The following is a 13,763-nucleotide window of genomic DNA, read 5'->3' on the forward strand; positions in this document are numbered from 1 at the left end:
ATTTTCTGTGGAGTCCAAAAGGTGGCACATAGTAGTAGAGCCTGGATTCGGGTCACCAGAGCCTTTTCACTCCCTCATGATCTTTGCCCGTGCTCACAACCTGCAAATGCTGCAATACTAAGTGCAGGAAGATACATGCTATAAAATGCAATGCCAAAATGCCCTTGGAGTTGACTTGGATCAGTCTCAGTGCATCTGAGCCTCAGTATACTCTGAAAGTGTCAATATGCTCCAAGTTCATTATGATAAATGTCTAGAAATATCTTCTCACCCTCATTCTTTTTGTCCATGGTTTTCAGATAATATAGCAGGAAAGTGTTGAGCAAGAAGTATGTGTGCTTTTTCTTTTCTTGTATATGACTTTACATTTTCTGTCCCCAGATAAGCAATATAACAGAGGCAGCAGCATATTTCCCCGAAATTGCTACATATAAGAAATATTATCTGCTCCTCACTCCTCCATAGGGTCCCAAAGGAAAAGATCATACTACTAACTCTATCAGTTCTGAGCACTGGAGAAATAACCCATTATTTTAGAATATAACAACAGATAGGGATGTTGTTGACTTTGGTGTAGAAGGAGGACTTACTCTGCTTGATTATATATATTTTCCCTTCTATATATGACCTTTCTTCCGCTAGTTAGCTTTGGCGTGCAAATTGTCCAACCTACCCTTCACCCCCACTTCCCTCCAGTAACTTTCAGCGACACAAATAAAAGACGCCACCTACAGGTTTCCAGTCAGGGGATGATTTGGGAGAAAGCCAATACTAAAATTCCTCCTATAATTTTGATTTAAGATTTTCAATCACATTAGAGATGAATTCCATGCAGCAGCACACTAATAGCTCTCCTGGTTGATCGATTGCAACAGAGGCTTGAAGAGTTGTTGCCAGAGGCACAGCAGTAAAGGAATAATTCGGTTTCCATCACCCAGGACTATTTTTTTCTTAACAGAATCAAATAATGAAATGAATTGGATTTTTTTAAACTTGCCTACCTCTGGACTCTGGGACTGGGGCTGGTCTGATGGCTTAGCCACTTTTGCCATTTGATAATGAAATGGAAAAGAGGGAGGCAGTCAGCCCTGCTCTGGTGGCTGTGACCCGCACTGTCAAGGTGGTTGAAATACTCTTCATTCCACTCCATGTTGACTGGAGGCCATTAGCCACTCTGAGGTACTGAGTCTGTATCTTTGAGTTTTCATGTTTCTGTGCAGAAGAGGAAGCCAGTGTTAGACCACAGTGATCCTCTGGCCCAAGTCGTTGCATTTAAGGTGATATTCCCAACATTCATCATTTGGTCTTCAACATTGTCAGGGATTAAGACACTCGTTGCCAGTGGGACAGCCTCTCCTTTCCATCAGCTTCATAATTAGACAGCTACTCCTTCCGTTTCATAAAGTTTACTGGGTCTATATTTAGCTTTTGATCATTAAACAGTGAATTCCATGAGATCAAGAGCCATCTGTTCTTTGTAAGTCAACACTGATTGCTCTTTCCTCCTTTTACATGTATACTGCCTAGTGCATTTCATGCATTTTATGTTACTTAATCTTCATAAGAACCCTTTCTAATATTAAACCCATTTGAGAGCTGAGGAAACTGAGATTTAAAGAGTTAAACTAACATTCCCAGACTTGTAGGATCAGCTGTTGGACACCCTTCTATAACTTTATGTCTTCTTTGTAGCCCTTATCTCAGATGTAATGAATTATTTTATCTGCAGTCAGCCTGCCTAGATTCAAATCCTGGTCCAGGTGCTCTCTAGTTACATGACCTTGGGCATATATTTTAATCTCTCTTTGCATCAATTTGAATGTCTAAAATCTACAATCATTCATCTGTAATATGGGATTCTTATAGACCCCATCTCATAGGAGCCTTTTGCAGTTTGTTGAGTAGGGATAGAAGAGAAATGCTGAGCTACAAAGAAATTAAAACAGCAGTAGAATCCATTATAAATATATATACGACAACACACATATACGAAAGCCATTAATTTACTGCGAATTTATTAGGACCACAGTAACTTGAGTATTGCATTTGAAAGTCATAGTACAAGCCACTAACATAAATAGCAGAATGGCTCGATTTAGCTAGCACTTTGCAGCTCCTACAAGCTACTAGTATTGGTTCACTTATTTGTTTTTTGCTTTAGTAATGATAAGGTCTGAAAAAAATTTAGCATACCTTCATAACCGCTATAACAGGATGATTGCTCTTTTTCTTTCTTTCTTTCTTTCTTTTTTTTTTTTTTGCATGGTGTTTGGCTATGCAAACTACTGTTAAATAAAACACAGCCCTCAGCCATGCCTTTATAGGGGTTTTGTACAGATCACATGAGTTAAAACATGCAATGTTTTTAGGACAACGCCTGCCATATAATATATGTCCAATAAATGGTAGTTGTTCTCACACCCGATAGCATATTCCTGTTTGCCTCTGAGCCTGGTTGCTCTTGTTAAGTCTCCTCCACTTAATTCACATGGCTCTTCTGATGCACTGCATTCCCGTCCACAGTGATCGGTAACCCATTGCTAACCTTTGATGCAAAGGCCAGAATGTACTATTCTGTCAGAGCATCCATGTGGGTTGGCAGAGAACAAACAAGAGTCGATTTTACTCCTAGCCTTGGCCCATTAACCTTTCTTGTGGCTCAGTTTGTCTCAGCTCCAAAGCGGAGAGGTTAGAGGAGAGGTTGAGTTAGTAACATGACCTGACACTAACATTCCATGGTGTGCGATGTGCTCCACACTGTATATTTATGCTTGAGAAGAGGGGTAAAGAACCTGGTCTCCATGGTCCCTGGGGAATGTTTTATAGATGGGCTTCAAAGCATCCAAAAATGCCTTGAAATTGGGAGGCAGGCGATGGGTGCATATTTGAGGGTGTTTTTTTTTTCTGGGAAGGAATCTATAATTTCCATCATATTATTGAGTGTTTGAGAAACACCTCAAAAAGGTTAAGAAACCTCCACTAACCCTGTGCTTCCCTATGCCCAGATCGGGGACCGTGTCATGGCGTTTGTCAATTACAACGCCTGGGCAGAGGTGGTCTGCACGCCCGTGGAGTTTGTCTACAAGATCCCCGACGACATGAGCTTCTCTGAGGCTGCTGCTTTCCCCATGAACTTCGTCACAGCCTACATGATGCTGTTTGAAGTCGCCAACCTCCGAGAAGGGATGTCTGTGCTCGTGCACTCGGCTGGTGGCGGCGTGGTAAGTTGGCTGCTTCTGATGCCTCTTCATCAAGGCCGTGCTGGTGAAAGTGGAGTGACATCCAAGTGACAGTGAGATTCCTATGTGAGCTATTTCCAGGAGTAGGGATGATCTCTGGTGAAGCTCACGTGGATGGAGGAGATTGTATAGATGATTGATTGTGTTGTGGACAGGGTGAGCCTCAGAGATGGTTTCTCTGGAGTTTGGGAAGGTCCCCAAGATGGCACGTTAGGACTCAGTGGGTCTCAGAGATGGTTTCTGTAAGCAGCTCTCTCAGTCTTGGTATGAGGATGAGCTGTTCCTGCCAATCACTGTGAGATGCCTCACGGTCCTGCACTACTATTATTTGAAATGCCAAAATGGTGGATGACTTATTCTCTCAATACATTGCCATGAATTCAGGATTGTTCCCATATTAATGACATCCTTATTCATTTGTGTTCTGATGTATTTTCTTGAGTGGGAGAGAGGGAGACTGAGATAGTACTAGCACAATGGGAATCTCACATAAACCTACTAGTAAGTACACCCATGAGAGTAGTTGCACATGCGAATGTCATCTGTCAGGCATGTCTTAGACAAGGGGGAAAATAATTGCTGTTCTGGAGTTCAGGGATGACAGAAATTTATTTCATGGCTTGGATGTGTCTCAGTGACAGCCACTCAGTACATACTGCTCGCCTGCCACATGATAAGCCCTATGTTTCCTTCATGGTTTACTGTGGTTGGAGTCGAACTTGTCTTTCTGAGAGTGAGAGGTATTACTTATTAATTCAACAAGTATTTGTTGAATACATACTATGTTCTGGACTCTATGGGTGAGAGATTAATAAGAGAAGGTCCTGATATACTATCTAGTAGGATTTGAGAGGTTCTCTGTTGGAGATTCTGTAGTTTGATGAACTCAGAGATGTGAACTCTTATGCTTGGGTCTAACTTGGAGATATTTTCACTGGAAAATATCTGCTAACATTGATTTTTTAAAATATTGAGTTTCTACCATTACCAAAACCCTACAATGTATAAAGCATTTTCCTTTCTGAGAAGATAAGTTCACATACAAAAAACAGGAAGGCAAAGAGATGACGCTTGAGGAATGCCTTAAGAGGAATATCTTCAATCACTTTAGCAAATTTGCTAATGGCTTTTGACCATGAATAAAGATATAATAAAAGCTAAACATCCCTTATAAAAGAAATAGATTTCAGTGCCAGCTAGTGTGCAAACAGCAAGCAAGCCATTTAGAATCCTGGCATTTATGATCTCAGTGTGCTCAGCATACAAAGCGTTGGCGACTTGTTTTTTTTATATTATCAACCTAAGCGCCAGTCTTCTAAACATTAGCACTGCTGATGTTTCCTTTTGTGTTTTTATATTTTTCATTTAAATGTCCACATTCCTGGAACAAAGAGCCATGTGTCAGGAGCATGTGTCTCACAAAAGAGAAAAAAATCCTGCAAATAAAGGTTTTTACTATGCCATATTCTGGGCTTTACAGACATTACAATATAATAAGAACTAAAATGTGAAACAGATGAAGCAACTGGGGAAAAGGACAATAAGGGTAGGAAAATAAGTTGTCACACATAATGCGGGCTATGATGTCCTAAAGCTTTGCTGAAGATGGACAGTAGTCTTGGTACTTAGCTTCCTAATACTGTGTGCAAATAGGGGGAAATGACCAGCGATGTGAATACATAGTATATATTCAATAGTGTCCACTTGGTGGAAATAAACCAGTTATTACAGAGAATTATAACTAGTACCGGGTTTTGATAACTGGGGAATAATTCTCGGTGGTTTTTCATAAGAAATGTATGCAGGAATGTGATGAACAGCCTCAGCAAACTGTTACAGTAAATGCCATTATTTCCTTGATTCTTTTTTTTAAGGTGTATCTCTAGTATAGTCCAACAGCACCAAAGTAAAGCAAAATATAGTGAAAGAAAGCAAATATCCTGGGGCCAAAAGGAAGTAGTCTGTCTTGATCTGAGGTCAGTTTAAAGGTGTGGTTGGACTGCCCATCTCAGGTGAGTGGGTCTCCTTGAATAGTGTTTCTTCCTCCGCAAGATTTGATGGGTGATGTGAATCACTGAGTTCAAGGTTACCATTAAAGGAGCGACTTCTGGCCAAGTGCACATTTATATATATGAACACTCAACCAAGCGGTGCTGGAGTTGACCCTGTCTTACAAAATCTAAGGAAGCCTAAGGAGAACCTAGACCTTTCCACTGCGCAATGGTGGGAAGACCAGTGAGTCACCCTTAGGTAGAAATAGATTCCTTCCAACCAGTCACTGCTCTTGTGGTGGAGGATGCTCCCTGGGAGCACTTTTAAAAAATTTATTTTTTTTATTGATTTCAGAGAGGAAGGGAGAGGGAGAGAGATAGAAACATCAATGATGAAAATCATTGATCAGCTGCCTCTTGCACACCCCGCCCTAAGTATGAAGTCCACAACCCAGGCATGTACCCTCCCTGGGAATCCAACTATAACCTCCTGGTTATTGGTCAATGCTCAACCACTGAGCTATACCAGCTGGGCCCTGGGAGCACTTTTAATGGATTATCTGTGTTACCCTGGAGGGGAATGGAGATGCTTCCCATCGCTGTTGGACCAATCTGATAAGTGCAGCCACTGGCTGCAATGGTTACTGTGACAGGCAGGATAATGCCCCTCATTCTCCTCATAGACATCCATGTCTAATCCCTGGCACCTGTGAACATGATACCTTACACGCCAAAAGGAATTTTGCAGATGTGATTAAGGTAAGGACCTTGAGAAGGAGAGATTATTCTGGATTATCCAGATGAGCCCAATGTAATCACAAGGATCCTTAAAGATGGGAGGGGGAGGGAGGAGGGTCAGAAAGAGGTTTAAAGATGCTACACTGCTAGCTTTGACGATGGAGAAAACACCATGAGCCAAGGGCTGTGGCAGCCTTCAGACGCTGGAAGAGACAAGGAAATGGATTCTCCCTCTGGAGCTTTCAGAAGGCACACAGCCCTGCTAACACCTTATTTTAGCCTAGTGAGGCCCATTTTGGACTTCTGGTCTCCAGAACTGTACTATAATGAATCTGTGTGTGTGGAGAGGGGTGAGGGGATGGTTTGAGCCACTCAAATTGTGGTAATTTATTATAATAGCAATAGGAAATTAATGCAGACATTTCTCTGGGCTGCCTTCCATTTCACTGTGGAGAGCCCACAGAGGCCTGAACAAAAGCAAGTAGCAGAACTAGGATTCATACCCAAATCTGGCTGATTCCCAAGACTAATTCTCTTTTCATTTTATAACCTAAGATGGTGGGAGAACCCAAGTCATTCATTCCTTCATTTATTCATGCATTTAACAAATGTGTTCAACTTCTACCCAGTGCTAACTATAGATTTAATTTAATTTAATTTTATACTGTGGATGAGGGTTTTCATTTTTTTCTTAATTGAATTTGTAGGGGTTACATTGGTTAATAAAATTAAATAGGTTTCAAGTGTACAGTTCTATAATACATCATCTGTATATTGTATTGTGTGTTCACCAACCAAAGTCTAATCTTTTGTTACCATTTGTCTCCTATTTACCCTCTTCTACCTGCCCCCAACCCCGTTTCCCTCTGGTAATTATCCTACTGTTATCTGTATCTATGAGTTGTTGGGTTTTTTTGCTTAATCCCTTTATCTATTTTACCCAGCCAGCCCCAAGCTGTCAGTCTGTTCTCTGTATCTATGTTTGCTAGTTTATTTTATAAGTGAAATCATATGGTATTTGTCTTTCTCTGACTGGCTAATTTCACTTAGCATAATATCCCCTAGGTCCATCCATGCTGTCCTGAAGGTAAGATTTCCTTCTTTTTTACAGCTCTTTTATCTACTCACTAGAGGCCTGCGGGGATTGGGCGAAACCGGCAGTCTGACATCCCCCGAGGGGCCCCGGAGTGCGAGAGGGCACTCTGCAAAGTTGCTGTGCTCCGCAGCTCCTGCATTGAGCGTCTTCTCCCTGGTGGTCAGTGCGCATCATAGCTACTGGCCAGTGGGCTGGTCGCTTAGGTTTTTATATATATAGATGTATTGATGGGTACTTGGGCTGATTCCAAATCTTGGCTATTATAAATAGGACTGCAATGAACATGGGGGTGCCTATATTCTTTCAAATCAGTGTTTTGGGTTTCTTTGGATATATTTCCAGAGTGGAATTGCAGGATCATAAAGCAGTTTCATTTTTTATTTTTTGAGGAAGCTCCATACTGCTTTCCATAGTAGCTGCACCAATCTTCATTCCCACCAACAGGGCAGGAGGATTCTCTTTCTCCACCTCCTCACCAGCACTTGTTGTTTGTTGATTTATTGATGATAGCCATTCTGACAGGTGTGAGGTGATACCTCATTGTGGTTTTAATTTGCATTTCTCTGATGATTAGTGAGGTTGAGCATCTCTTTATATGTCTATTGATTATCTGCATGTCCTCTTTGGAGAAGGGTCTATTCAGGTCCTTTGCCCATTTTTAAATTTGATTGGTGTTTGTTTGTTTGTTTGGTGTTGAGTTGAGTTCTTTATAAGTTTTGGACATTAATCTTTTATCAAATGTATCATTGGCGAATATGTTCTCCCATTCAGTGGACTGTCTTTTCATTTTGTCGATAGTTTCCTTTGTGGTGCAAAAACTTTTTAGTTTGATGTAGTCCCATTTGTTGATTTTTTTCCTTTATTTCCTTTGCCCAGGGAGATATAGCAGGAAAAAAATTTTTTTTTGCTACAAGAAATGTCTGAGTAACTAGAGACATTTCAAAGAGCCAAAATATTGGCCTGGGCACATGTGTTCTAACTTGATGTTGAAGAAGTGACAAGAAGATTAAACCTAATTAGAATAAAGTTTCCTAAATTGACTTAATAGTATGTGTGCAGTTCTAATGTCACCAAGATTTCTGTCTGATTTTTATCAAAGGCTGGGATGGAGAATTTGCAAACAAAACATGACAAACGCCAGCCTTAAGTTATAATTTTGAAGGAAACTTTAATATAGTATAAGAATATAATTTCATCTAGAGCATGTCATTTTCTCAAGGAAATTGCCCAAGTGTCTACACATCTTTGAAGACACTGTTTTCCTCTGACAATAGCACAACCAGGCAGTCTGAGAGGGTAATGCTTCTATTCAAATGGTTGAAAGGGTTTATAATCTCTTAAAGGAAAAGTAACAAAATAAGCAAGCAAGTGGTGCTCATGTTAAGAATTTCAAGATGAAGGTTTTGCTGCCAATTCCATTTCACAAGCTACTATGACTTTGAGCATCTTGATTGGTGATGTGCTCCATTTTTGGAGAGTAACATTACTGTTACTAAGTGGTTAATTGCACCTATGTGTGACATTTGCTGCTTTCCAGTTTTTAGAGTCCTTTTACCTTTTCCTCATCTCATCTGATCAGAGAGAGCACCAGCCTGATCTGGGCCACAGATCTTAGAAAGGAAAGCAGAACTTAATTTTCAGACAGAGTTAAGTAGCTACTGCTCAATTATTAAATTCTATTCATTATGGATGGGGCATCACCCTGTGTCATTCAAATCACTTCAAAGGAGCAACCACAGAAGGAGGAGCGGAATCTACAGAGTGGGCACCATGAGGCTTCCCGACCTCATCTACGGGCCTGCGAACAGATGGCCCTCCCTGAATGACTGATTAACCATATATTGTCTTAACATTCAACTGGGAGAGCCTGGGTGAGTAGGAATACTCAGTGTGTTGGATTGGGACATATTGGCTAGTCATTCAATTTCAGCAGAAAGACATGACCATCAGTAAAATCACTGCAGGAGAATATTTTGTTGAGTCAAAACCATCCTTGATCATGAAAGGCACCAAGCTATCCAGCTACCCAAGCTAACAACCCAAGAATTGTAGTTAGCTCTTCTCCAACATGTTACAAGTTTCCAAATCCTATGAATCATTTCTTTATTCTTTCACTCATCCAACATACATGTAGTGTGGGTCTACTCCATTCAGGGTATTGAATTATACACTAGGTATTCAAGAGAATATGACTGATTTTCTTCTATTGAGAAGCTTGATCAATCAAAGATGGGCATATAAATCAAATGACCATGTGAATAACTGCAAGTGCTATAAAGGGAGATACAAGCTGATATGAGTGCTTATAAAGGAACCTGAACTGGGATAGGGGTGGGGAATGAAATCAGGGAAGGCTTCCCTAAGGAGGTGGCATCTGTACATCAATCTGAGGCTTGAAGGCAGGTAAACTGGACAAGAGTGAAGGTGGGGGAGTGGGCATTCATAAGAATTGGAGATGGGGGCCAGGCAGGCTTTCATGTAACTAATTCCAGATAATAGGATATTTCTCGTATCTTCCTACCTCTCTCCCTGTGCCATCAACCATTGTTTTACTTTTGGCCCCAGTATCTCTCATCCAGATTACTGCTGCATACATTTAACTGGCCTCCTGCCTGCAATTTCCTGTCTAAATCAGCCCTTTACTCACAGCCAAAGTTGTGTTCCCAACACACCAATCTCCTCTGGTCACTCCCTGCTTATAATCAACAGAGACCCCCACTGTTGTCAAGATAAAGTTCTCCTTGCTTCTTGGCACAAATGGCCCTCATCATCTGGTCTCAGTCTCTCTCTCTCTCTCTCTCTCTCTCTCTCTCTCTCTCCTTCCATGGGGGGTGTGGCTGAGATGGCTATCCACCAAGCTCTGTGCTCTCCTTAGATAGAGTTGCTGCTGGTAAGAGGCTGCCCAGCCAGGGACTGCATTTTTAAGTCCCTTTCCCCACCCTTGCCTCTCCATCTAGCTAGGACTAGGCATCTGTGCTTGTGCCAAGGGAGTGAGCGCAGGGCCATGTGATATGTATCACTTCCAGGTCTGTCCCTTCTTATGGGAGCCTCTGTGTTCTCTCTCTTCCGTTTCCTGGCAGATGTTGAAGACGGTAGAGCCTGCACCCTCCCAGGAACCTCAATAACTGCACTTGCATCCCTTGTGTCCCTGCCACACTGCCATTTAGACTTTATGTGAGAAAGCAGAGGAAAGAAACTCCTATTATTTAAACTACTGACATTCCACGGGTTCCTTGTTATAGCAGCTGGCATTCCCCTTACTCCACACACAGGGCTTATGGCTTTTCCACCTCTCCAGGCCTCACCTTCCTTCACTCTCTGCTCTCTTAAGGGTGATGGTGGAGTCAAGGGCCCTGAAGTCAGATCGTCTGTGTCCAAAGCCCACCTCCCTCGGCAATCTATTCAACTTCTCAGTTTCCTCATTCATATAATGGGAAGGATAACAATACATTTATTCCTCAGAGGGTTTCTATGCCCGTTCAATGAGCTTATGCTCAGGAAGCACTTAACATAGGACCAGGCATAAAGTAACTGTTAGCTGTTACCATTATGTTATTAATTATTGATGTATTCATCTTGTTCTCTTCCCCAACCTGTAAGTCCCTGCATCAGAGCAACTGGTCATGTTCATTTTGTGCCTGCTTCCCGGCACATAATAAATGCAACAAACATTTGTGAATCAACAAGCTGTTGAAAGCCATTTTTCTATGCTCTAGAAAAGTTATCCGCGGAGCTAATGAGAGCCTTTTGATTGCATTAATCCCAGAAGAAGAGAAACATTCCTGGTGGTCTTGCATGTTTCCATTTATTAAGCAGTGTTTGGTGCCCTTGCTCATGCCATCCCACATTCTGAATATTCTTCCCAGATTTCTTTACTATATCTGATTGCATTATTAGTTGAATGAGGTCCCCTCTTCATGGCCCCTGTGGCTGCCCCAGTCAGCATCCCTCCATCATCCCACGTCCAGCTTTGCTCAGTCTGTATCCTTCAGCACTCCAACTAGCAGTTGCACAAATGAGATCTCAGAGCAGAAGGGAAACAAAGATGGACACCAGCTTGTGTCAAACATAGTTCATGGCAGTGAAGAGATCAGATGATGAGTTCTAGAGTGAGGCTCCGTGGGTTTAATCCCACCTTCACCCTAAGATTCATTTCCTCATCTGTAAAGTGGGATGGTATTAGTGCCAGCCTTCGACGGTACTTATGAACTTGGAGCATGCTTAGCATATGATAAACACACAGTGAAATTTAGCTATTATAATTTTCCAGGTTAATGAAGAGGTCAGTGTTGTTTTTAAGGCTGCAGTGTTAATGAATAGGGGGGGGTCATATTTGAACCCAAATATCTAGTGCCAGGAAGTCCTGATCCAGTGTCCTTAGCACTAAACCACAGCAGTGGCCTCAGAAACATCTGCACTGTTGTCACTTCTTTCACTTGTCCCACCCTGTGCCTCTGGATAAGGGGAACTTCACTATAGGAAGACCTTGCTGTCCCAGGGGCCTGCAACAGTAGGAAACAGAACCTCTGAAAGTTTAAAGAAAACGAAGTGGCTCTATCTTATCCTTTGTGAATAATCATAGGGATGAGGATTAATTGTACCTCAACGTCTACAGGAAGGGCCGTGGTCTGGGGGTTTGCTGGAATGGATAAAACTCTCGTTCTCTAACTGGTGACCCCAAGAAACACGTCCTCACCTCCCAAAATGTTGGAGATGCGTCAGAGACAAGTCATAAAGCCAAGGCCCACTTCCCTGCTTCTGGAATCTCTGATGCTGGTGACCAGTGGACTTTCACCTGAAATGTGGACTTCTCACAAGTCAGGTGAAGGTGAAGACAAACTATATCTAAAAACACTTCTTCCAAGCTATCTATGCCTGCAAGAGCCTCACTTAATTTTTATTCTAGATGCTTTTAACTCCTTTAGAGTCAATCATGACTGGGTCAAAGAAACAATCTTTATCATAAACATTAAAAAGGATAAATTTGGCCTCTGAGGTAAGATTCATTTGATTCAATATTTGTTGAATTAATATGTCCTTTCACAAGGGGATAAGAGCTAAAACAGATTGAGTCCAGTAATTTCCTTATCTGTCTATGAGGTAAATGCTATTGTATCCTCATTCCAATGGAGGAAACTGAGGCACAAAGGGGTTAAGTTACTTGCTCCAGGTCACACAATGATGAAGAGGAAGAGCTGGTATGTGAACTCTTTGAATTCAGTGTTGACAGGTAGGCAATGCTGAAAGAAGTCTGGCTTCTATTTAGACTGAGCTGGAATTGATCCACTTCAATGGCTTTGTTGGTGAGCTTTCTTCCCCAGTACTGAGGACAACCAGGGGTTTCCCTGGAGCTGAGGAATCCTTGGGAGGAACTTCCACTGATACAGCCAACTTCTTGAAGAGTCGATCAGATTCAGTCCTGGAGCTGCCCTTGATGTTAACTATCCAGCTGAAATTAAGCCCCAGGCTGCCATGTCCATGAAGGCAGGGATGGTGTGATCCCTGAATCCTGAGCGCTGAGCCTAGTGCCCAGCACACTCATGTTACTTGAAATACATTTGTAGAGGAAATAAAGGAAGAGAGAGAAAGGAGAAAGAAAGGGGCCAAAAAGGCAACAGGTAAGTTATGGAGACAGCATAGAACTTAAGGGCCTAGGTTCTGGAAACCCAAAGTTAGTTTTCATCAAGGTTTCCAGGTGAGAGAGTTGGAACAAGTATTCTAATTGCCTTGGGCCTTGTTTTTTCATCTGTAAAATTCAGTATAATACCCAGCTCATAGTTTTTATATGAGGATTATGTAATCAGTTTAGCATACTATCTGGCACAGAGTAAACTCGTATGTCAGCTGCTATTATTACTATTGTTACCATCATTATCTGATTAGAAAGTATTATTCAATAGTTCTCTGGCATCTGTAGCCAGAATAAAAAGAGCACCAAATAGGACAAGCAACCGGAAGCTGGTTGTTGAAACTTTGGAGCAAGGGGCAGATAAAGTCAATCTCTACTCCCTCTGTGCATCTTCGCTGACAGCCAGCTGCTCATTGTTCTCATGTATTAGTGAGAACAGGCTGCTTTCCAAACATCACTTTCTTCAAACACATAAGCCATAATTAGACTTTTAAGGAAAATTTAGCTCCATCGTTTCAGTCTTGGACAAGCACAAGGACGTGCTGAGTTTATATGACCCCGAGGACCCATAACTTCCCCAGCCACACACCCGAAAGGCCACAGTTGTTTTTCAGAATATTATTGCCCTAATTAAGATGAAAATTCAGTTCAGCGGGAGAAGATGAGATGCATAGCAAGAAGCAGCCTAGTCTGTTCTCCCGGGCACCCACCAGGGTACGGTTATGACCCTGGGTATCCTAGCCCCCAGGCTGGCCACTGCTCACTCTGATTGTGTCCATCCTACAGCTTCACCATGAACCACGCAACAGTATCCCTTGTGATATTGTCAGTCTACCGCCTAGATCAAGCATGTCAAACTCAAAGGCTAACACGGGCCAAATAAACAAGAGTTAAGTTTATGTGGGCTGAAAAAAAACAAAAGCTTCAATTTTCATAGAAACGTAGTTTTATTTCAATAGAGACATGCTGAATTCAAAGGGCTGAAATAAGGGAGTAATCGTTGACATAATAGAACATTTTAATAAAAATTAATATTTCTTCTTGAACATTAACTTACCAGACACTGAATA

The 13,763-nt window shown here is 41.8% G+C and overlaps 1 protein-coding gene across 1 annotated transcript in view; it reads left to right on the forward strand.

The window, feature by feature from the left end:
* The window catches only part of VAT1L (vesicle amine transport 1-like), a 146,215-nt gene that overhangs the window by 25,135 nt on the left and 107,317 nt on the right, over positions 1-13,763 (forward strand). Inside the window, exon 3 of the mRNA XM_006754446.2 lies at positions 3,006-3,221. Coding sequence (XP_006754509.1) covers positions 3,006-3,221 — 216 coding nt within the window. The remainder of the gene's footprint in view (positions 1-3,005; positions 3,222-13,763) is intronic.

Source organism: Myotis davidii, unplaced genomic scaffold (genome assembly GCF_000327345.1).
Source record: "Myotis davidii unplaced genomic scaffold, ASM32734v1 scaffold391, whole genome shotgun sequence".
In the NCBI taxonomy this organism is placed as follows: Eukaryota; Metazoa; Chordata; class Mammalia; order Chiroptera; family Vespertilionidae; genus Myotis; species Myotis davidii.